Raw genomic sequence first — 23300 nt, forward strand, 5'->3', positions numbered from 1 at the left:
TGACTGGGGTGAGAGGAGAGCCCACATGGAGAGGTGACCTGCCATGCCTGGACAGGGTGAGGAAGACATGCACACAGTTTTGGAAATTAACAAGTATAGACTGGAACCCAAATAGGAAAATGAGTAAAGGAAATAAACAGGCAAGGACTAAAAAGCCTAAAGACAAAATCATAAAGGAAATGCTCCAACTCATTAATACTTAGAGAAATGCAAATTAAATTAGCAATCACTTTTATACCCAATGAAATGGAAAAAATTAGGAAGCTGGTTAATGCCAAGAAATTACAAAAATGTGGAGATTCAAGATCCCTCATGTATCTCTGGTGCGACTATTGTTCTGTGAGAGCTGACTGACTGGCAGTACTTAATCAGATTAAGTGTACATATACCCAATGAGCCACCAACTCCAATCTTGAGCAAACACCCCTAAGAAATTCTCCCACAGGTCTATAGGGGGACTTGTACAAGGATGCTGGTAGCAGTGTTTGTGGTGGCAGAAGGACAGAGGTAACCAGGGTATTTATCTCTGAGGAGTGGACGGGCAGAGCATGGCAGATATGCACTCTGTAGAACTCCATGCAATAGACAGAAGCAATGAACTAGATGAACACATAGCAACACTAAGTGGATCTTAAAAATATAATGCTAAGGGGCGCCTGGGTGGCTCAGTCGTTAAGCGTCTGCCTTCAGCTCAGGTCGTGATCCCAGGGTCCTGGGATCGAGCCCCACATCAGGCTCCCTGCTTGGCGGGAAGCCTGCTTCTCCCTCTCCCACTCCCCCTGCTTGTGTTCCCTCTCTCGCTGTGTCTCTCTCTGTCAAATAAATAAAATCTTTAAAAAAAAAAATACAATGCTAAGTAATAGAATCAGGTTTTGCCACAGTACCATTTATGCAAATTAAAATATGTGTATAAAATTATATTTAAAAGAACATATACAATTGACCCTTGAACAACATGGGTTTGAACTGTGCGAGTCCACTTATACACAGATTTTTTTTGAGACATATGGTACAGTACTGTCGATGTATTTTATGATTTTTCTTAACATTTTCTTTTCTCTAGCTTACTTTATTGTAAGAATATAGTACATACAAATATGGAATACAAAATATGTGTTAATTGACTGTGTTATCAGTAAGGCTTCTGGTCAACAGTAGGCTATTAGTAGTTAAGTGTTGGGGGAGTCAAAAATTATACATGGGGATTTTTGACTGCATGGGGAGGGTGTCAGTGACCCTAAACCCCACATTGTTCAAGGGTCAACTGTATAAACAAAAAGATATACCTTAAACTCATTAGGTTGATCTCCTTTGTTTTTGTTTTAAGTAGGCTCCACACTGTGGGGGGCTTGAACTCTTGACCCTGAGATCAAGACCTGAGCTGAGATCAAGAGTTGGATGTTTAACCGACTGAGCCACCCAGGCACCCCGGATTGATTTCCTTTGGAAGAGGGAATGGGAAAATGGACTTAAATGGAATAAATAATAATAAATAAGAGAAAGCCCTTCCATGGCCCAAGATAATGTGTTATGAACCATAGAGTTTGATTAACTCAATCTTCTGTATCTGAGGTCCAAATTGTGAGGAGTAGAGAGGCAAAGGAATCCAAGAAACCAACATTTAAAAAAAAGGGGGGGTGTCCAACCTTACTAGTTAGTAATCAGGTAAATGTTAAAACAGTACTATTTTTTTTAACATTTTTTTATTATGTTATGTTAATCACCATACATTACATCATTAGTTTTTGAAAAACAGTACTATTTTAACCCAACTCTCTGTCTCTGTCTCTAAAAGAATGACATCTCCAATGCTGGCTAGGCTATGAAGAAGAAAGAGGTACTCCTATATTTCTATTTGGAAAGTGAATTCCTTCTGCCTTTTGGAAGTAGTATTTTGGCAGTAGCTATTAAAATTTAAAATACTCATAAACTGTGATCCTACAATTTCACATTTAGAACTCAATCCCACAGGGGGAGAAAGCACCAATGTGGAAAGATAGATATATAAGTCTATTTATTGCTCCATTATTTGCAGTGGTACAAAAGGTGGAAATATTTTGATAGTCCACCAATTGGGAACTGATCAAATAAATAAGTTATATACACTCTGTGGACCACTATGCAGCTATTAAAGGAATGAGTTAAATCTGTATCTTTTAACCTAAGAAAAAACCATGAGGTACTTAACTTTTTACTATGTTAAGAAGAGTATTTGACTAGCATAGTCCCAGTTTTATAAAAATACCACCACCCGTATATTTGTACTTGTATATTTCCATAAGCATGGCAATAGTTGTAGAAGATATATACACTATTGGTTACTGAGGTGAAATAGGCAGAAAGAAAGTTGGGGAAAATTATTCTTTCTTCAAACCTTTTAACCTGATTTCAAGAGTTGTAGAAAGCATGTGTTACCTGAATATTCTTAAAATTTAATATAGTGTTTTAAAATGTTTGCAGGGAAATGAATAATCATTGATTACATATTCAGGAATAGAGGTAGAAGCTGGATTTATACTTAGACTCTGTGGAGAACATAGTTAATACCACTTCACTAAGCACTGGAAGTTTTCTAAACTCAGTGCTCCACGCATATACGATGAATGAGTGTAATGAAAGACTAAATGAGTGAGGGGTGAGTGAATGAGTGAGATTACACTTTGAGCCACAGCAATTACAGAAATAGTATAACATAGATACGATGTGAAAAGCAATTCTATTAAGAAATAATGAAATAGAATTTTTAAAAAATCTCCTGAAAACAAATTATATTGTACCCTTCCTGTTTCCGTCCCATTCTTAGAATTGACACTTTCATGTCTTCCTTACAGATGCAGAGAAGTGGAGAGTAGAGAAGATACTGGCCTAATAGTAATTACCGAGGAATAGCATCACTGGCCCCTTCCTAATACTCCTCAGATCTAGCTGACACAGTGCCTGATGTTCTACCTGTACAGTTATTCCTTTGAGCTCCTTTCCTTCTAATCTGCTTTTTAAAGTACATTAAGAAATACACTATGCCCTCCAATGAACACGGAATATGTGTGTATTAGAGAAATGAGAGATATGGAACGAGGAGAGGCTTTTTGATAAAAGCAGAAGGTTTAAAGGTTTGTAGCAAATTTTCCTCTTTTCCAACATAAAGTATAAATAGTATTAACAGCTTTAAACATTAGATAATATAATAAAATATGATCATTTTCATTGTCAAAGAAATGCCTTATGCAGGAAATTCTTACTTTATTCCTGTCCAAGTCTAAACTCTCTTGAATGAAGTCATTTACAGCAATTTTTCCTTCCAGATGTTTCAAGGCTCTTTTTTGTTCCCTACACCTGTCTTGCATCTGGGACGATTCTCTAGCGGCTTCTTCAGAGTGACGCGGCAGCTGCTGTAGGCGCTGAGTGAGCGTCAGAATTTCCTGCTGCAGGCCTTCAGTCCTCTGTGGGGAGGAAGGATAGCTAAACCTCCTGAGGGCCCATGATCTCTACTTCATTTCAAAGCTATGTGCAAGTTCTACCGATACCGACACGGTAGTAATGTTATATTACTACCTAGGTGAGCTGGGAAGACTTAAGATTTGACACGTATCAGCCGGTTTTAGAAGAAGAAATGGAAAGGTTTGATATACAAAATGAGACATTTCAGTTAGTACTGAGAAATAAAATTGTATAATGAACTTTAAGCAAAAAGTGAAAGAAAAAATTGGAACTCTACAATAAACAGACTGCAGCAGATTTTATGAACACATTGAACCTAAGCAATACCTATCTTCGTTTGCATTTTAAGGTGAAGAGGCATGAAATTTTACTCAACTGATTTGGACGTGACAAGGAGATATAGCCATTGAAACTTGCTGGTTCAATCTTTTCATAGAGTCGGCCAATAAATTCAAAGAACTGATCTGACAGTGTATTTACTGCATTGGCTGACCTGACCAGGATTTAGGCATGATGGACACATTATCTTCACCGTACCACTATTTCTAAGCCAGGATTCACTGAGCTTACACTGAACTGTACTAAGCATTTATCATGTATTAATTCATTTAATCCTTACCACTCTGATAGGAGCTATGCCCTTCCAGCCCCCAGCCCCACCCCATCCCACCAAATTTCACCAATGAAACTGAGGCCCAGAGAGGATAAGTAATCTACCCAAGAGCACACAGCTGGTAATGGCTGAGCTGGGATTCATACCTGGGTTCTCTGCTCTTAATAAATACACTACACTACCTCTGCTGTAATAATGGACATCCTCTTCCCTTTTATCACTGTAGTAGTAAAAATAAAATCAAAGTTAAAATTCAGAGCCACAGAATTTACTAAATCGGCTAATATCAAAATTGACATGTTAAAAGAAACAAGTTTGAAAGAATGACTTGTCGTCAATACACCTACAAACTTCCAAGATCTCTCTTTTGCACCAATTTCCTGAATCCTCTCTTTCACAGCTTGCTTGGTGGCTGGTATGGGGACAACATTGTTGCTCAGAAGAGTAGCCAACTGACTGAGGAATTTCTGATAGTGGGATCGTGCAGTTTTGGTTTCCCAGCTGAATGAATGTGGAGGTCTGTCCAATTCATATTTCTGTTTTTCCTCATGGGTTGAATCTTCTTGACACTTATTCCAAATTTTCTGCCCATCTTTTGGTCCTTCAGAGTGAAAAATGTGTCTTTCAAAGTTCTTGGTCAGGATAGCTTCACCTTTATCCTAAATATGCCAACACACATGTTAAACTTCCCCTTTGGAATTTAATATGGAGACATTTACTTCCTTTTTTGAAAAAAAATATAGTCATAATACAAAACTTTAGGAGCAAGTCCTCAAAAGAAATAAAGAGTTATGGAGTCATAAGAGAGACAAGGGCATACTCAACAGAGCAAACTAGAACATCAAGAGGTATTAAAATGATCATATGGAGAAACTGGTTTGAGAACATAGGAAATTTAGCTTGGAGAAGCAGCTAACCAAACAGCCTCGGTTTATGAAGTTACACTCTTTACAGAAAATTTTGAGCTAATAAATGTAGAAAGAATGACAGAAATTTTAAAATCAGCATTTTGCATCTAATAAAATAACTGATTCAGGCAAGGATCACCAATGAATGTTAAGACAATTAAGTGACAATTTGGGGGGGAAATGGATATTTCCATAAAGACTTCATTATGGTTATAGAACATGACTTAGTAGTAACAATTTTGATGACGTAAAAGTATAAATGAAAGAAGTCCCATTTCTTTCCCCCAACTTTTCCCCTGTGCTCCTGTAATCATCCTGCCTCCATCATAAATAGCCTGAGGGTGGGCGGGGAGGATGATGCTTGTACTTCTTTCCCAATCTCCCACAGGAACATTTTACCTTTATAAATTCTAGCCTTCTTTCCACCTTCTTGACACCTTCAACTCTAGAAGCTGAGTAAATAGGTTCCGTTTCCGGGCTTTTTGTCATGTGAAACTGAGAAATAGAAAGAGGGCTAGAATTGTTGAAGTAATGATGGGTTTGCATCACTAAAAGGCTAGAAGAGGCAGAATAAAAGGGCAATGGGAGAAAAGGTCAGAGTTGCATGGATGCTGGTTTGGGAGAGTTTTTCAAGAATGTGACAGATTAGTGAGAGAAGTGAAAAAAATGGTAAGTGTTATTGTGAATTACTTAAGAGGGGCAATTAAAAATTGGAATTACTTTAAACTACTTTGAAGGTAGTTCCTGAATTTTTTTAAATGGAAACCCTCTGGGGTGCCTGGGTGGTTCAGTCGTTAAGTGTCTGCCTTTGGCTCAGGTCATGATCCCCGCATCGGGCTCCCTACTCCAGTAGCCTGCTTCTCCCTCTCCCACTCCCCCTGCTTGTGTTCCCTCTCTAGCTGTCTCTCTCTCTCTATGTCAAATAAATAAATAAATCTTTCCAAAAAAATTTTTAAAAAAATGGAAACCTTCACATTAATTGGATTATAATGGACCTTGTCTTACATTCAGATTATATAATAAACTGTTAAAGTCTAAGGATTTCAAAATAAACTTTCACCACTTCCTTGACAACAGAGTGGCTCCCATCCTCCTCCAACATTCTTCTATAAAACCTCTACTCATCCTGTGAATTGCTATCTACTAGGGACCAGGCTCATCTCTTCTTTCTAAACCCAACTGATGCCATAAATCTAGATTTCAAGGTCCAATATAGATGATCCACCAATTTAGCTTTGTGATTCCTGTGCCTTGGTTTCAATGACTTTCACTTACACCTCTCTTCAAACCTTACATTCAGAGCCCCAAACCCAGATGTTGTCAGCAGCAGGAAGTAACCCATACCAGAAATGTAAAACCCCAACACTTCATTCTCTAACTACAACCTCTCCAGTTGTCTTTCAGCTTGGTTCCCTCTAACGATTCTGCAGTATCAGAGACCTTAGATCTGCCTTGTGACTTCTCTCTGTCCTTCAGAAAGGCTTTTAGTCAACCACACTGCACTGCTTCCTCTGATCCTCCATAAGAAGGAGACCAACTACTCAACATTTGCCAATTATCTCTTGGAGTAACACAAGGTAATAAAATTCCTGTTTCTTTAAAAGTCAATCAAAATTTATTCTCACCTTCATATTCATATAAGGGGTGAATCCATCAGTACCTGCTAACTTTTTCTCCAAAAGGCCTGCTTTTCGTTCTGCCTTCTCTCTTTCAAACAGATGTACTCTGTATAAGATATCAGTAGGTAACAACATCATGAAACCAACTCAATTTTCAAACTTCAATTAAAAATAATTAAAAGAAATAATCCCCACTTAAAATGTATTAAATATGTGTATCAAGTAGAAATGTACTTTCTATGAAAAGAGCTGTGCAGTTACCCATCTATTTCTAAACATTTTATTTTATTTTATTTTATTTTAAAGATTTTATTTATTTATTTGAGACAGAGAGAATGAGAGAGAGAGAGAGAGCACATGAGAGGGGGGAGGGTCAGAGGGAGAAGCAGGCTCCCCGCCGAGCAGGGAGCCCGATGCAGGACTCGATCCAGGGACTCCAGGATCATGACCTGAGCCGAAGGCAGTCGCTTAACCAACTGAGCCACCCAGGCGCCCTACCCATCTATTTCTAGGGAGAGACTAGAAATGACAGAGAAACGGAGAGAAAAACAATCCAGTGCTAAGTCCTCTGGTAGTTCCCCTGGGGAAGGTCAATTTTTAAACCATCCTTTTCAAGGGGAAATTTGAGCATGAATATTTGCCTGCCACTATTGGTAACACTGTAATGATTAGGAGGTTCCACAGGGATACAAGTACTCCTATTTTAATAACACCTGATGGGCTCTTCCACTGGGATTTGATGAGAGGAAAAGGAATTAGAATAATGATGCAGCAATAGAGAATAGCTTATGTAAAAGCTTGTTTTAGTATCAAATATACAAATAGCTAATTATTTGCTTTGTGGAGTTTTTTGTTGTTTTGTTTTTGTTTTTGTTTTAAGATTTTATTTATTTATTTGACAGAGAGAAACACAGTGAGAGAGGGAACACAAGCAGGAGGAGTGGGAGAGGGAGAAGCAGGCTTCCTTCAGAGCAGGGAGCCCAATGCAGGGCTTGATCCCAGGACCCTGGGATCATTACCTGAGCCAAAGGCAGACACTTAACAACTGAGCCACCCAGGCGCCCCTGGTTTTTGTTTTGATTATTAATGGCTAGGTTTGGCAATATTTTCTATCTTGTACCCATAGTTAGGTTAAAGTTTCAATCTATCCTCTATGTTTTTTTTTCTCATCTGTCTAAGAATTATAGCTTACAGAATTAATGAATTTGGGTCAGTTCAAAAGAAATTATTTGCATTATCCAAACAGAAAATTTTACCTTAAAAGGTTATATTGGAGACATGCAGGACACACTCAAAAGATCTAACACACCTATAACTATAACCCTAGGGTGAGAGTAGAGATACAATGGGATAAAAACAATATTTGAAAAAATAATTCCCAAGATTCCAAACCCGATGAAAGATGTAATTGATAGATTCCATAAATTCTATAAATCCTCAGCAGGATAGATACAAAGAAAGCCACAACACGACACATCATAGTCAAATTGCTACCAATAAAAAGCACACATTATTCTCTTCAAAGGTACAACAATAAGACTGACTAACTTTTCAACAGAAACTATAGAAGTCAGAAGATAATTGGATGACATCTTAGAATGCGATAAGAAAAAATACTGGCAACCCAGAATCCTATACTCAGAAAAAAAAAAGCCATTGAAAAAATGAAAACGAAAATAATATAGTTTCAGAAGAAAAAAATGGAAAAACTATCAGAGGAAATGCATTATAGGAAACACTAGAGGGCATTCCAGTCCAAGATGGTGACATGGGAAGACCCTGGGCTCACCTCCTCCATGGAGGCACCAGGCCTACATCTATTTGTACAGCAATTCAGCCTAAGGGGGAGTTGAGGGCTGACTGAGCAGCTTTTGCACAACAGAGGATGGGGAGACCACATGGAGAGGCAGGAGAGACAGAGATGCCTTGACTGATACCTCTGCAAGCTCTGGGTCACTGGCCCACGCCAGCCCCAGATGCCCTGGGGCTTGGAGGGATAGCTGGAGTTGGAAAAGCAACTGGAATGTGGAGGAACTAGCCCTGAAACCCTGCTCAGGGTGAGGGAGCTACTGGAACTCTCTCTGGGTCAGAGAGGCTGGCAGGTGGCACAGTTTGTGCTCCCTCTCCACCTTGGTGATGAAGATGGGAGCAGGGTTCCAGATGCTGTGGTTGACCTGCTGCCTCAGTGAGCACTGGGAGCCTGGCCCACACCAGCCTCAGATGCCCTGGGGCATGGAGGAACAACCAAGGTTTCAAAGAGCAGCTAGGGTATAAAGGAGCTAGGTCTAGAAACTTGCTGGGCAATGAGGAAACAGGTGGAGCTCTCTCTGGGTAGAGGGGCTGGGGAGCACCAGGGTTTACATTCTTCTTTCACCTTAATGGTGCAGATAGGGCAGGGTCCAGGCACCATGGCCAGCCTGTCACACCAGCAAACCCCATGCCCCTGGCCCACACCAGCCCCAGATACCCTGGGGCACAGAAAAGCCACAGTTTAAAAGAGGAACTAAATAGAAAAGAGCCAGCCCTAGAACTCTGAAAAACACCAGGGGGAGCTGCTAGAACTCTCCATTTTGAAGGGGCTGGTGAGCACCGCAGTTACATTCCCCATCCACCTTGATAGTGTGGATGAGGACCACACTAGTGAACAAGGTCCAGCACCATAGCCAACCTTCCACCTCAGTGAGCCCCAGGCCCCTAGCCCACACCAACCCCAGCTTTCACACAAAAGCAGCCCTAGCGTGGCACACACTGGACCCCTCTGGTTCGGCAATCACTAGAGCTCCAGCCATCATACAAGGTGATACAGGCACAAAGCACCTGGGAAATTCCAGGCCCACGCCACTTCAGCTCCAGACAGCTTACTAGGGTACCCCCAATGCAGAGCACTCTGGGACCTCCTAGCTAATGCCTGCTTTGGCTCAGCTGCCTTGCCACAGTACCCCCTGCATGGAACACCCTGGGAACTCCCAATCCATGCTTGCCTCAGCTCCAGCTGCCTTGCCAGAACACCTTCTGCATGGGGCACTCTGGGACCCCAAGCCCACACCCCACCTCAGCTCTAGCCAACCCACCACGGAGCCTCCTATACAGAGCATCCTGGGACAACCTGGCCCATGCCAACCTCCATTCTAATCACCCCAACAGGGCACCCTCTGCACTGAATACCCCAGGACATCCCAGCTTTCACCCACTTCTGCTTCAGCTGTCCTCCCAGGGTAGCCCTGTGCAGCACCCCAGAATCCCCTGGCCCATGCCCCGCCTTGGCTCTAGCTGCCCTGCCAGGGCACCCTCTGCACAGAGATACCCAAGATGTCCGGTTTGTACCCACTTCAGTTTCAGCTATCCTGCCAGGGGGCCTTCTTCACAGAGAACCCAGGAATTACCCCAGCCTGTGCCCACTTAAGGTTTAGCTGTCCCGCCAGGGCAATCTGCGTGAAGAGCCCCAGGACCCACTGGTTTGCACTCGATTCAACTTCAGCTGTCCTGCTGTTGCACTGTCTGCACAGAGTCCTGGGACCACCCAGGTCCACACTCACTTGAGCTCCAGCCATCCCAGCAGGGTAGCCACAGCACAGAGGGCACTGGGAATGCCAGCCCATGCCAGACAGAGCTCCAGCCAGCCAGCTAAAGTCACCAGGCACATGGTATACAGGAGATGACATTACACAAGACCATTCCTTCAAGTTTAGGAGAAGTAGTTGTCCTGCCTAATTCATAGAAACAGACAGTCCAGCAAAATGGGGAGACAGAGGGATATCCTCTGAATGAGCAAACAAGACAAAACCCCAGAAAAAGAACTAAATGAAATGGAGATAAGCAATATGCCTGATAGAGAGTTTAAAGTAATGATTATAAAGATGCTCACCAGATTGGAAAGAAGAGTAGATTCAGTGAGAACTTCAACAAAGAGATAGAAAATATAGAAGAGAACCTATCAGAATTGAAGAATACAATAACTGAAATGAAAAATACACTAGAGGGAATCAACAGTAGATTAGAGGATGCAGAAGAATGTATCAGCAATCTTGAAGATAAGGTAATGGAAAGAACCCTAGCTGAACAGCAAAAAGAAAAAAGAATTTCTTAAAAAAGAGGATAGGTAAGGGATCTCTTGGACAACATCAGGCAAACAAACATTTGCATTATAGGGGTTCCAGAAGGAAAAGTGAGAAAGGGAAAGAAAAGTTATTTGAAGAAATAACTGCTGAGGGGTGCCTGGGAGGCTCAGTTGGTTGAGCATCTGCCTTCAGCTCAGGTCATGATCCCAGGGTCCTGGGATCGAGCCCCGCATCAGGCTCCCTGCTTAGCGGGGAGCCTGCTTCTCCCTCTCCCTCTGCAGCTCCCCCTGCTTATGCTCGCTCACACACTCTCTGTCAAATAAATAAATAAAATCTTAAAAAAAAAAAAAAAAAAGGAATAACAGCTGAAAAATTCCCTAACCTGGGAAAGGAAACAGACCTCCAAGTTCAGGAAGCATGGAGAGCTCCAAACAAGATGAACTCAAGGAGGTCCAAATCACCAACACATAATAATTAAATGTCAAAGGTTAATGATAAAGAGAGAATTTTAAAAGCAGCAAGAAAGAAGCAACTAGTTACATACAAGGAAAACCCCATGAGGCTCTCAGCTGATTTTTCAGCAGAAACTTTGCAAGCCAGAAAGGTGTGGCAAAGAGCTAAAAGGAAAAAACCTACGACCCAAAGTAGTCTACCTGGCAACGTTATCATTCAGAATTGCAGGAGAGATAAAGAGTTTCCCAGACAAACAACAGTTAAAGGATTTCTTCACCACCAAACGAGACTTACAAGAAATGCTAAAGGGACTTCTTTAAGTGAAAAAGAAAGGCCATAATTAGAAGTAACAAAAATATAATAAAAAGATATAAAATATATGACAGCATATATATATAAGACATGGAGGAGAGAGTAAAAAAAAAGTTCTTTTAGAATGTGTTCAAACTTGGGGTGCCCAGGTGGCTCAGTCGTTAAGCATCTGCCTTCAGCTCAGGTCATGATCCTGGGATCCTAGGATTGAGCCCTGCGTCGGGCTCCCTGCTCTGTGGGAGGCCTGTTTCTCCCTCTCCCACTCCCCCTGCTTGTGTTCCCTCTCACTCTGTCTCTCTCTCTCTGTCAAATAAATAAATAAAATCTTAAAAAAAAAAAAAGAATGTGTTCAAACTTAAATCAACTTACTATAAACTGCTATATATTTAGGGTCCTATATATGAACCTCAAAGTAACCACAAACCCAAAACCTATGATATATATGCAAAAAATAGAGAGAAAGTATTCAGGCATAACACTACTTAAAGTCATGAGTCAAAGGAAAGGGGATGTGAGGAGAAGATAGAATAACTACAAAAATAACCAGAAAACAATTAACAAAATGAAAATAAATACATACCTATCAATAATTACTTTTTTTTTTTAAGATTTTATTTATTTGACAGAGAGAGACACAGCGAGAGGCTTTGTTTTAAAGTCCGTTTTGTCTGTTATAAGTTTTGCTAAGAGACAAAGAAGGGCATTACATAATGACAAACAGGTCAATTCAACAGAAGTATATAACAACTGTAAATATCTATGCAACCAAAATTGGAACATTTAAATACATAAAGCAAATATTAACAGACATAAAGGGAGAAACTGACAGTAATATAATAATAGTAGGGGACTTTAACACCCCAGTAACATCAGTGGATAGATCATCCAAGCAGAAAATCAGTAAGGAAACAGTGTCACTGAATGATATATTAGATCAGATGGACTTAACAGATATATAGAGAACATTCCATCCAAAACAATGGAATACACGTTCTTTTTCAGGTTCCCATGGAACATTCTCCAGGATAGATCACATGCTTTGAAACAAGTCTCAATAAATTTAAGAAGACTGAAACCATATTATGCATCTTTTCTGACCACAATAGTATGAAACGTTCCATGCTCATAGATTGGAAGAGCAAATATTGTTAAAATGTCTAAGCTACCTAGAGCAATCTATACATTCAATGTAATCCCTATCAAAATACCATCAACTTTTTTCACAGAGTTGAAACAAATAATCCTAAAATTTTATGGAACAAGAAAAGACTCTAAATAGCCAGAGGAATATTGAAAAAGAAAACCAAAGCTGGTGGCATCACAATTCCAGACTTCAAGCTCTATTACAAAGTTGTAGTCATCAAGACAGTATGGTACTGACACAAAAACAGACACATAGATCAATGAAACAGAATAGAGAACCCAGAAATGGCCCCTCAACTCTGTGGTCAACTAATCTTCAACAAAGCAGGGAAGAATATCCAATGGAAAAAAGACAGTCTCTTCAACAAATGGTGTTGGGAAAATTGGACAGCCACATGCAGAAGAATGAAACTGGGCCATTTCCTTACACCATACACAAAAATAGACTCAAAATGGATGAAAAACATAAATGTGAGACAGGAGTCCATCAAAATCCTAGAGAACACAGGCAGCAACCTCGATGACCTCAGCTGCAGCAACTTCTTGCTAGACACTTCTCCAAAGGCAAGGGAAACAAAGGCAAAAAAGAACTAGTGGGACTTCATCAAGATAAAAAGCTTTTGCACAGGAAAAGGAAACAGTCAACAAAACCAAAAGACAACTGACAGAATGGGAGAAGATATTTGCAGATGACATATGAGATAAAGGGCTAGTTTCTAAAATCTCTAAAGAACTTATCAAACCCAACACCCAAAGAACAAATAATCCAATCAAGAAATGGGCAGAAGACATAAACAAACATTTCTCCAAAGAAGACATCCAAATGGCCAACAGACACATGAAAAAATGCTCAACATCGCTCAGCATCAGGGAAATACAAATCAAAACCACAATGAGATACCACCTCACACCAGTCAGAATGGCTAAAATTAACAAGTCAGGAAACAACAGATGTTGGCAAGGAGGCAGAGAAAGGGAAACCCCCTTACACGGTTGGTGGGAATGCAAGCTGGTGCAGCCACTCTGGAAAGCAGTATGGAGGTTCCTCAAAAAGGTGAAAATAGAGCTACGCTACAACCTAGCAATTGGACTACTAGGTATTTACCCCAAAGACACAAATGTAGTGATCCAAAGGGGCACCTGCACCCCAATGTTTATAGCAGCAATGTCCACAATAGCCAAACTATGGAAAGAGCCCAGATGTCCATCAGCAGATGAATGGATAAAGAAGATGTGGTGTATATATACAATGGAGTACTACTCAGCCATGAAAAAAATGGAATCTTGCCATTTTCAGTGACGTGGATGGCACTAGAGGGCATTATGTGAAGCGAAATAAGTCAATCAGAGAAAGACAATTATCATATGATCTCACTCATGTGGAATTTAAGACACAAAACAAAGGATCATAGGGGAAGAGAAGAAAAAATAAAACAAGATGAAATCAGAGAGGGAGATAAACCATTAGAGACTCTTAATCATAGGAAACAAACTGAGGGTTGCTGGAGGTGAGGGGGGCTAGGGGGATGGGATAACTGGGTGATGGACATCAAGGAAGGCACATGATGTAATGAGCACTGGGTATTATATAAGACTGATAAATCATTGACCTCTACCTCTGAAACTAATAAAATATTATATGTTAATTAATTGAATTTAAATTAAAAATTAAAAAATTAATAATAAATTTAAATAAATTTTAAAAATAAAATAAAATTAGGTAAAGGATTTTAATAAATATTTCTACTAAGAAGATATACAAATGGCCAATAAGCACATGAAAAAATGCTCAACTCTTTAATCTTATGGAAATACAAATTAAAATCGCAATGAGATGCGACTTCATATCCACTAGAATGGCTATCATAAAGAAGATGAACAGTAACAAGTGTTGGTGAGGATGTAGAGCAGTTGGAATCCTCATACATTGCTGGTGGGAATGTAAAATGGTGCAGCTGCCTTGGAAAATAGTCCGGAAGTTCTCAAAAGTAAACATAGAGTTACTTTATGGCCTAGCAATTCTACTTCCAAGGCATATACTTAAGAGAAATGAAGCATACAGTCATATAAAAGCTCATACAAGAATGATCACAGCAGCATTATTCATAAAGCCCCTCCAAAAAAGGGAAACAACCCAATGTCCATGAACTGATGAATGGATAAGAAAACTGTGGTATATTCATACAACAGAGTATTATTCAGCCATGAAAAGGAGTGGAGTATACGGATTCATGGTTCAACATGGATTAATCTTAAAAATATTGTGCTAAGTGAAATAAGTGACACAGAAGCCATCTATTGTATGATTGCATTCATGTGAAATGTCCAGAAAAGTCAAGTCCAGAGATAAAGAATGTAGATTAGTGGTTGTCAGGGACTAGAGAGAATGGTATGGGGAGTAATTGCTAATAGACATGGGGATTCTTTGGAGGGTGATGAAATGTTCCGGAATTGAATAGTGTCAATGATTGCACAACCTTGTAAATATACTAAAACCTACCGAATTTTATACTTAAAAAAATTTTTTTTATTAACATATAATGTATTATTTGTCTCAGGGGTACAGGTCTGTGATTCATCAGTCTTACACAATTCACAGCACTCACCATAGCACATGCCCTCCCCAATGAATTGTATACTTTAAAGAGGTGAATTTTTTCTTTTCTTTTTTAATGAAGTACAAGTGATCAAAAGGGTGAATTTTAATGGTATGTGAATTCTATCTCAATAAAAATGTCTTTTTAAACATAGTAATTTTGAGTCAGGTATTACAGGAAATCCTACTAAGTTTAAATTCTGTGATCAATCAGGAATGTGAAGTTTATATACTGTTTTCAAGCTATGACAAATGACATGTTTGAAAACAAACTAGAAAATTTCCTACCTTAGACGGTTTTCTAGTTCTATAATTCTTTCAGTTAGATCCCAATTGCCTCTTTCAAGATTCTGAATATTGGTGTTTTTCAAAGATTTAATTCTGGTTAGAGAAGCAATAAGTTCCTCTAGATCCTTGATATCATCCTTCAGGGACATTATCTGGAAAGACTGTTGCACATTATTTTCTTTGTAACTTTCTAGCTCATTCTTCATTTCTTGCAATGAAGTTTCTTTTATGAGGAGCTTGTTTTGAAGATTTCTTAGCTAATGAGAAAGGGAAAATCATAATTTTGGTTTTAGAAAATTCATGACTTTAAATTACTATGGGTATTTAAGTTATACATTATTTTTTAAAAAGACTTATTCATTTATTTGAGAGACAGTGAGCGAGCAGTGGTTGGGGCAAAGGGAGAAGGAGAGAGAGAATCCTTAAGCAGACTCCTGAGTGCAGAGCCCACTCAGGGCTCCATCCCAGGTCCCCGAGAGATCATGACCTGAGCCGAGATCAAGAGTCAGTCACTCAATTGATTAAGCCACCCAGGTGCCCTAATTATACATTATTATACAATAAAATGAAGACTCTCAAATCTCCTAACAGTATATTCCAATGTTACATATATTTTAAAAATTATTTCAAGGGGTGCCTGGCTGGCTCAGTTGGAAGAGCTTGCAACTCTTGATCTCAGAGTTGTGAGTTTGAACCCCATGTTGACTGTAGAGATTATTTAATAAATACATAAACTTATAAAAAAATAAAATAAAAACTGAAGCAGTATAATTTAAAAAATCCATCAGAATGACACATAGGGTTTAGAATAAGTTATTTTATTCTCATCAACATTAAAGTTGTTTAAATCTTGTTATAAGAGTAAATTATACCAATAATGAATTGTATAATTCCTAGCAGAAAAGAAATACTTAATGCTTTGGCCATAGATGCTTGCTTTGTGATGGTTGTGAAGAGGAATGTGTTCAGAGGCCTCTCTCATAAAGAGATGCCTATGTTTATACCACTTGTTTCCTGGACTTGTCTGTGCTGATCAGAGAAATGGGTGGATAGGAGAGTGAGGAGAAAGAATGAGGCTTAAATTGACTATATTTCGGGGTGCCTGGGTGACCCAGATGATTAAGCGTCTGTCTTCAGCTCAGGTCATGATCTCAGAGTCCTGGGATGGAGCCCTCCATCAGGCTCCCCACTCAGCGGGGAGCCTACTTCTCCCTCTCCTTCTCTTGCTCTCCCTGCTTGTGTTCTCTCGCTCTCACTGTCAAGTAAATAAATAAAATCTTTTAAAAAATAATTAATTAATTGATTATATTTTTAAGGCAAATAAAGGAAAGAAAAGATCATAAAGTTATGAAGAGTGATGGCCTGTGAGAGGGGAAGGAACATAAGAGAGCCACAAGCTGCTAACTGAAAAAGACCAGGGACGCCTGCGTGGTCAGTCAGTTAAGTGTCTGCCTTTGGCTCAGGTCGTGATTCCAGGGTCCTGGGATAGAGCCCAGTGTCAGGCTCCCTCCTCGGTGGGAAGCCTGCTTCTCCCTCTCCCTTTGCCATTCCCCCTACCCCCGTCCCCTGTCCCCCCCCCCCCCCCCCCCACCGCTTATGCTCTCTGGCTCTTTCTATCTCTCTGTCAAATAAATAAATCTTTCTAAAAAAAAGTCTCTGCTTTTCTATCTGATAAGTGAAGAAAGCTCACTAGATAAAGAAAATTGAGGTACTGCTAACATTCAGGGGTCAATTAACTTTTAATGTAACCTATTTTGTTCAAATTTCTTAATAGACTGATAAACTTGTAAAAGAGGAGGAAAGGGGGCAAATTTGATTTGACATTATAAAAAATCATTAGCTTTATAACCAGAAAAGGGTCAGGAATATTTAGTTATTGACAAAAAAAAAAAAGAAAAAGACCTCAATGTGAGACAGGAATCCATCAAAATCTTAGAGGAGAACATAGGCAGTAACCTCTTTGACATCGACCACAGCAACTTCTTTCAAATCATGTCTCCAAAGGCAAGGGAAACAAAAGTGAAAATGAACTTTTGGAACTTCATCAAGATAAAAAGCTTCTGCGTAGCAAAGGAAACAGTCAACAAAACAAAGAGGCAACCCACAGAATGGGAGAAGATATTTGCAAATGACACTACAGATAAAGGGCTGATATCCATGATCTATAAAGAACTTCTCAAACTCAACACCCAAAAAACAAATAATCAAGTCAAAAAATGGGCAGAAGACATGACATTTCTCCAAAGAAGACATACAAATGGCTAACAGACACATGAAAAAATGTTCATCATCATTAACCATCAGGGAAATTCAAATCAAAACCACATTGAGATACCACCTCACACCAGTTAGAATGGCAAAAATTGACAAGGCAAGAAACAACAAATGTTGGAGAGGTTGTGGACAAAGGGGAACCCTCTTACACTGTTGGTGGGAATGCAAGTTGATACAGCCACTTTGGAAAACAGTGTGGAAGTTCCTCAAAAAGTTAAAAATAGAGGTACCCTATGACCCAGCAATTGCACTACTGGGCATTTACCCCAAAGATACAGACGTAGTGAAAAGAAGGTCCACATGCACCCCAATGTTCATAGCAGCAATGTCCACAATAGCCAAACTGGGGAAAGAGCCGAGATGCCCTTCAACAGACAAATGGATAAAGAAGATGTGGTCCATATATACAATGGAATATTACTCAGCCATCAGAAAGGATGAATACCCAACTTTTGCATCAACATGGATGGAACTGGAGGAGATTATGCTAAGTGAAATAAGTCAATTATCATATGATTTCACTTATTTGTGGAACATAAGGAATAGCATGGAGGACATTAGGAGAAGGAAGGGAAAAATGAAGGGGGGGGGAATCAGAAGGGGAGATGAACCATGAGAGACTATGGACTTCAGGAAACAAACTGAGGGTTTTAGAGGGGAAGGGGCTGGGGGGGATGGGTTAGGCCGGTGATGGGTATTAAGGAGGGCATGTATTGCATGGAGCACTGGGTGTTATACACAAACAATGAATCATGGAACACTACATCAAAAACTAATGATGCACTGTATGGTGACTAGCATAACATAATAATAATAAAAAAAGGAAAAAAATTGCATTAATGACAAATGCTATAATTCCTAATAGTACAGCAGTGGGAAGACAAGGCATCTTAAACTAAATTTTTAGTCCAGTGTGTATAAAATGTGTTCTAATTCTAAAAAATTCTGTGAAATTAAAACAATGTTCTCAAAACATACCTTTATGTATTTTTTTTATTATATCACCACTAAAAACACACACTTCAGTGAGGCCATGGAGTTTATAGAGAAAGAAAGTATGGAAGAACAGAAAGACCTCAAAATTTGGAGGAACAAGACAAACTGTGGCCATAGGCAAGTCAGTTAAATTTTCTTACCCACCTCACATTGTGTTTGTAAGGAATAAAAATAACATATATCAAGGACCTAACATAGTGTCTGTCACATACAAAAATATAATAGACTAAATTGAAAACATACAACTAAATTGCAGGTACACACTAAATTGAAGTCTGTGCTCCCTTAGAACTTGAAATTATGTCATAGAAAAGGCACTCCACAAACTTCCCTAATTAGCTGCAGAAATGACTGAGATATCTGAAATGGAGAAGAGGTGGTAGAGGGCACAGACAAGATCATGAAGATGAAGTGAAAGATTTGAGCTCAAGCTAAAGCCCATTTCTCTTCTTCATTGCCCAGCCACACTGACAGTAAGAATCCTCTGTGCTCATTCTTCATCCACTATAATTCCATTTTTATATCATTCCATTTCTCATCCCTTATTCTCCACCATGGAAACTCTTCTCTCAAAAGTCACCAGTGGTCCCTTATCAGATTCAATAATTTCTTTTCAGTTGTCACCAGATTCCACATGTCACTGAAGCATTTGACACCATTGACCATGCTCTTTTCTGGATATGGTCATTGGCACTTGGTATCCATTCCCACCCCTGTGATGTCTTCTTATTCTGCAGAACTAGAAATAAAACTTTGTTTCCAGAGTCCTTGTGGGGGCCGGGATTCTCTAGGCCAATGGTTCTCAAACTTCAGCAATGCATCAGAATCACCTAGATCATTAAAAAACAGATTGCTAGGCCTACATCCAGAGTTCCTAGTTTGGCATGGGGTCTGAGAATTTGTATTTCTACCAAGTTCCCAGGTGACATTCATGTTGCTGGTCCAGGGAACTACACTTTGAGAGCCATGCTAGGTGTACATTGAGCTGCACCAAAGAGATGTACTCCCACAAAATTTAGAATAGAGAGGAGGCCATTTTCCCACCACTAATTCTGCTGGTAAGCAAAGTCAAGGAGGGAGCCAGAGAAAAACATCGCATTACTTAGCCAACAGCTTCGTGGAGGTTGAGAAGCAGCTGTGCCTGTGCAGGAAAGGCTCAGTGGGGGGTGTCTGGCTCAGTCAGACGCCTTAACCTGAGTGGGTTAAGGCGTCTGACTCCCTCTAGGGTCGTGGCTGGGGTCATGATCTCAGGGTCCTTGGGGCTGGCCTGCTTCACGCTCCCGGCTCAGTAGGGAGTCTGCTTCCATTCTGCCCCTCTCCCGTTCATCTTCTCTCTCTCTCTCTCTCTCTCTCTCTTGCAAATGAATAAATAAAATCTTTTTAAAAATAAAAATAAATAAATAAAATAAAGGCTCAGCGGCAGTTGCAGCAACTTCCTGACCTTAGGATCTCATCCACAGTGTGTGTCCTTGAACTCATTCATCCAGTTCTGGCCTCAGCTCCCACACCCAGAACTTCCAATCACTCTGTATACATAATTCTCTTCATTAAATCATTTTCGGTTTGAAATACTTAAGGTGGTTTCTGCTTTCTGCAGTGAATCCATGACTGATTCTTGGCATTCATGAAACTCCTTTTTCTCTCCCTCCCTGATTACTTCTTTCCAGTTTTCTTTGGTGGTTCTTTTTCTCTTGCATGGAGGCATTCCTTGTGCTGATATTAAGGAACTGTGCTAAACTGGATGTAACAAATTCTATATGGGGGGGGGAGGGTTTCTTTAAATGACCACAGAAGATGTAAATGAATGCATGGGTTTTTTAAATGCATCTTATATTTTATAAAGCTTCCCAGGGTGAAGAAGAGTCTGGAATTGAATGAACACTTCATGGCCAGCCCCACAGTCTCTAGGTTGCACTGACTTCATCATTTAGACTGCTTTTTAATTCCATTTTTGGCACAGACCAATCTTCTTTTTAAAATACTAGTCCATTTCCCCCAAAATATGCATTATTAAAAGCTGCTCTATAGTCTTGACCCTTAAGCAATTCTCAAGGATACTACAGCCTTCCTACCATAGAGGAACATGGCTTGTAATATGAAGTTGGGTTTTTAGGACATTCTGACAAAATTCTGAATAGGAATCAGTTTTGCAGTCTGAAGTAGTGAGGAAAGGAATTCTGAAAAATAATTACAGTATCATTAAACTAAAATTTCTTAGAATAGAATACAACCACTAGTGAAATAATAAATTTAACAAATTCTCCCTAGAGAAAAGGAGTGGTTAGTTAAGAGAATTATTCACCACCACTGGTTGATAATGAAATGGTTTGGTTTAAATTTTTCTAACTTGTGCTAAATAAACTCCAGGGTCAGATTTTCACCCCTTCTTACTTTTCATACAAGTAAAACTTTTTACTCCTATGTTAGCTATTACAAAGGAGCTATTCTTTTGTAGCATTTTTTTTTTTTTAACTAGGCCCCACGCCCAATATGGGGCTCGAACTCATGACCCTGGGGTTAAGAGCTGCATACTCTTACTGACTAAGCCAGCCATGGGCCCCTGTGGCCTTTTTTGAGCACGTCCACTCCTTTCTCCAGGTGTTCATTTGTCAGTTTCTACTTGTTAACCAAAATATTATTTGCTTCATCCCTATGTTTATGTATTGCAGATCAGAGCCTGTTTTAAGACTGATCTATTTAATCATAAATGTATTTACTTAAAATAATGGGCTAAGTATTCTATGAAAAATCCATTTAGAAAAGACCTTTTAATAATAAGATCAAATGTTTTAAAAATGGAAAGTTCAAAATTCATTTATATTTTTGTAAAAACATGTTAATTAGATCAGAGTCATTTTTGATTAACCCTCTTTTAAATCCTCCCCTCTAGTTACTAGGTCTGTTCATTTTACCTCTAATATGTCTCTCATATCTATCCCTCTCTTCCCATGCCTGCTGCTTTGCTGCCTTGTCTTGTTTTAGGGCCCCATTGTTCATCTCATGCACTGTTACAAGACCTCCTACTTGGTCTTCCTGCTTCCCATCTAGCACCTCTCTAAGCCATTCTTTATTTGACCAACAAGCCTTCAGTATCTTCTATGTTCCAGGCATGTGCCCAGAGAAAATTAAGAACTCTCAAAAATTTCCCAGCTCATCAGGGAGACCAATTATAAAACAAATAATTAGAATATACCTTAACAGGTATAATAATAGTGGTATGAGCAGAATGTTCTAAGGACACAAGCAAAGGATATCTCTTCTATCCTTAGTTGTCACTTGAGATCATATGATATCACTCTTCTTTTAAAGGTCATGATAACTCTATGTTTAGCTTTTTGAGTGTAAAATATTTTTGAAATGACAACACTTTAGAATGAAGGAAAGATTAGTGGTTACCAAGGGTTGAGCGTAGGAAGGAAGTGGGTGTGGATATAAAATGGCAACAGGAAAGATCTTTGTGGTGTTCAAACTGTTCAGTATCTTGACTGATTATTTAGAACTTTACACACATAAACACACAAATGAATACAAGTAAAACAGGGGAAATCTGAATAAGATTGGTGGACTGGTAGACCGTGTTGCATTAATGTCAATATTCAGGTTGTTACATTATATTATATTTTACAAAATTGACTACGGGATAAACTCAGCAAAGTGTATAAAGGATCTCTCTGTATTATTCCTTAAAACTGCAATGTGCTTCTTCAATTATCTTAATAAAAATTGCAAGTAAAATTAATAATAATTGGTTTTGATATATTTTTCTTTAGCAGCAAAATTGGCATTGCCAATTTTCCATTCACCCCCTCCAAGGCTGCATCTACCAGGTTTCTACTATTTGCCTTATTACTACACTAAGGAAAGAAAAAACATCTTATCTACATAAACACAGTCATATTGCCCTCACAAATAACAAATTTCCATGAAAAATCCAACTAAAAATACTGGCAAAACACTTTACATTTATTTTAAGTTTAACACACCAGGCCTTATTACACATATTATCAGGAACATTTTTTTACAAGTTGTTTAACTCCTATTTATTCCTACAGCAGCTTATCCAGCACTACGCCAACTGCTCAACTGTTGTGCCTAGACAACACAATCACCAACTGAACACTTTAATATTTACCACGTCCATATCTGACTCTTCTTAAATATAGCCCCTCTTGCACCTGTTTCTCCATTATTGGGCAGAAACACATGATAATTATTTTTGTATGTCTCACAAAGAAATAAAGTTGATTACAACAAAAAAGTTCAAATTCATGCAGTGAATAGAAAAACTGCCTTATCAAGACAATTGTGTTCCTGTGGGATTAAATAATAGGTTATTGGAAAAGAGAAAGATGACTCATGCTGAGGTATTCTGTTGAAATCACTAGATTCTTTTTTTTTTTTTTTAAAGATTTTATTTATTTATTTGAGAGAGAGAATGAGATAGAGAGATCATGAGGGTCAGAGGGAGAAGCAGACTCCCCGCTGAGCAGGGAGCCCGATGCGGGACTCGATCCCGGGACTCCAGGATCATGACCTGAGCCGAAGGCAGTCGCTTAACCAACTGAGCCACCCAGGCGCCCCGAAATCACTAGATTCTTTTAT

General features: G+C 39.2%; 1 protein-coding gene across 1 annotated transcript in view; it reads right to left on the bottom strand.

Annotated features, from left to right (window-relative positions):
- LOC118533444 (uncharacterized) overlaps positions 1 to 23300 on the bottom strand; it is a 42797-nt gene that overhangs the window by 9621 nt on the left and 9876 nt on the right. Inside the window, exons 3-6 of the mRNA XM_078054335.1 lie at positions 15429 to 15685; positions 6585 to 6684; positions 4399 to 4710; positions 3240 to 3440 (exon numbers count right to left, since the gene is read on the bottom strand). Of these exons, the coding sequence (XP_077910461.1) occupies positions 3240 to 3440; positions 4399 to 4710; positions 6585 to 6684; positions 15429 to 15685 (870 nt within the window). The remainder of the gene's footprint in view (positions 1 to 3239; positions 3441 to 4398; positions 4711 to 6584; positions 6685 to 15428; positions 15686 to 23300) is intronic.

This window comes from Halichoerus grypus, chromosome 8, assembly GCF_964656455.1.
Source record: "Halichoerus grypus chromosome 8, mHalGry1.hap1.1, whole genome shotgun sequence".
NCBI lineage: Eukaryota > Metazoa > Chordata > Mammalia > Carnivora > Phocidae > Halichoerus > Halichoerus grypus.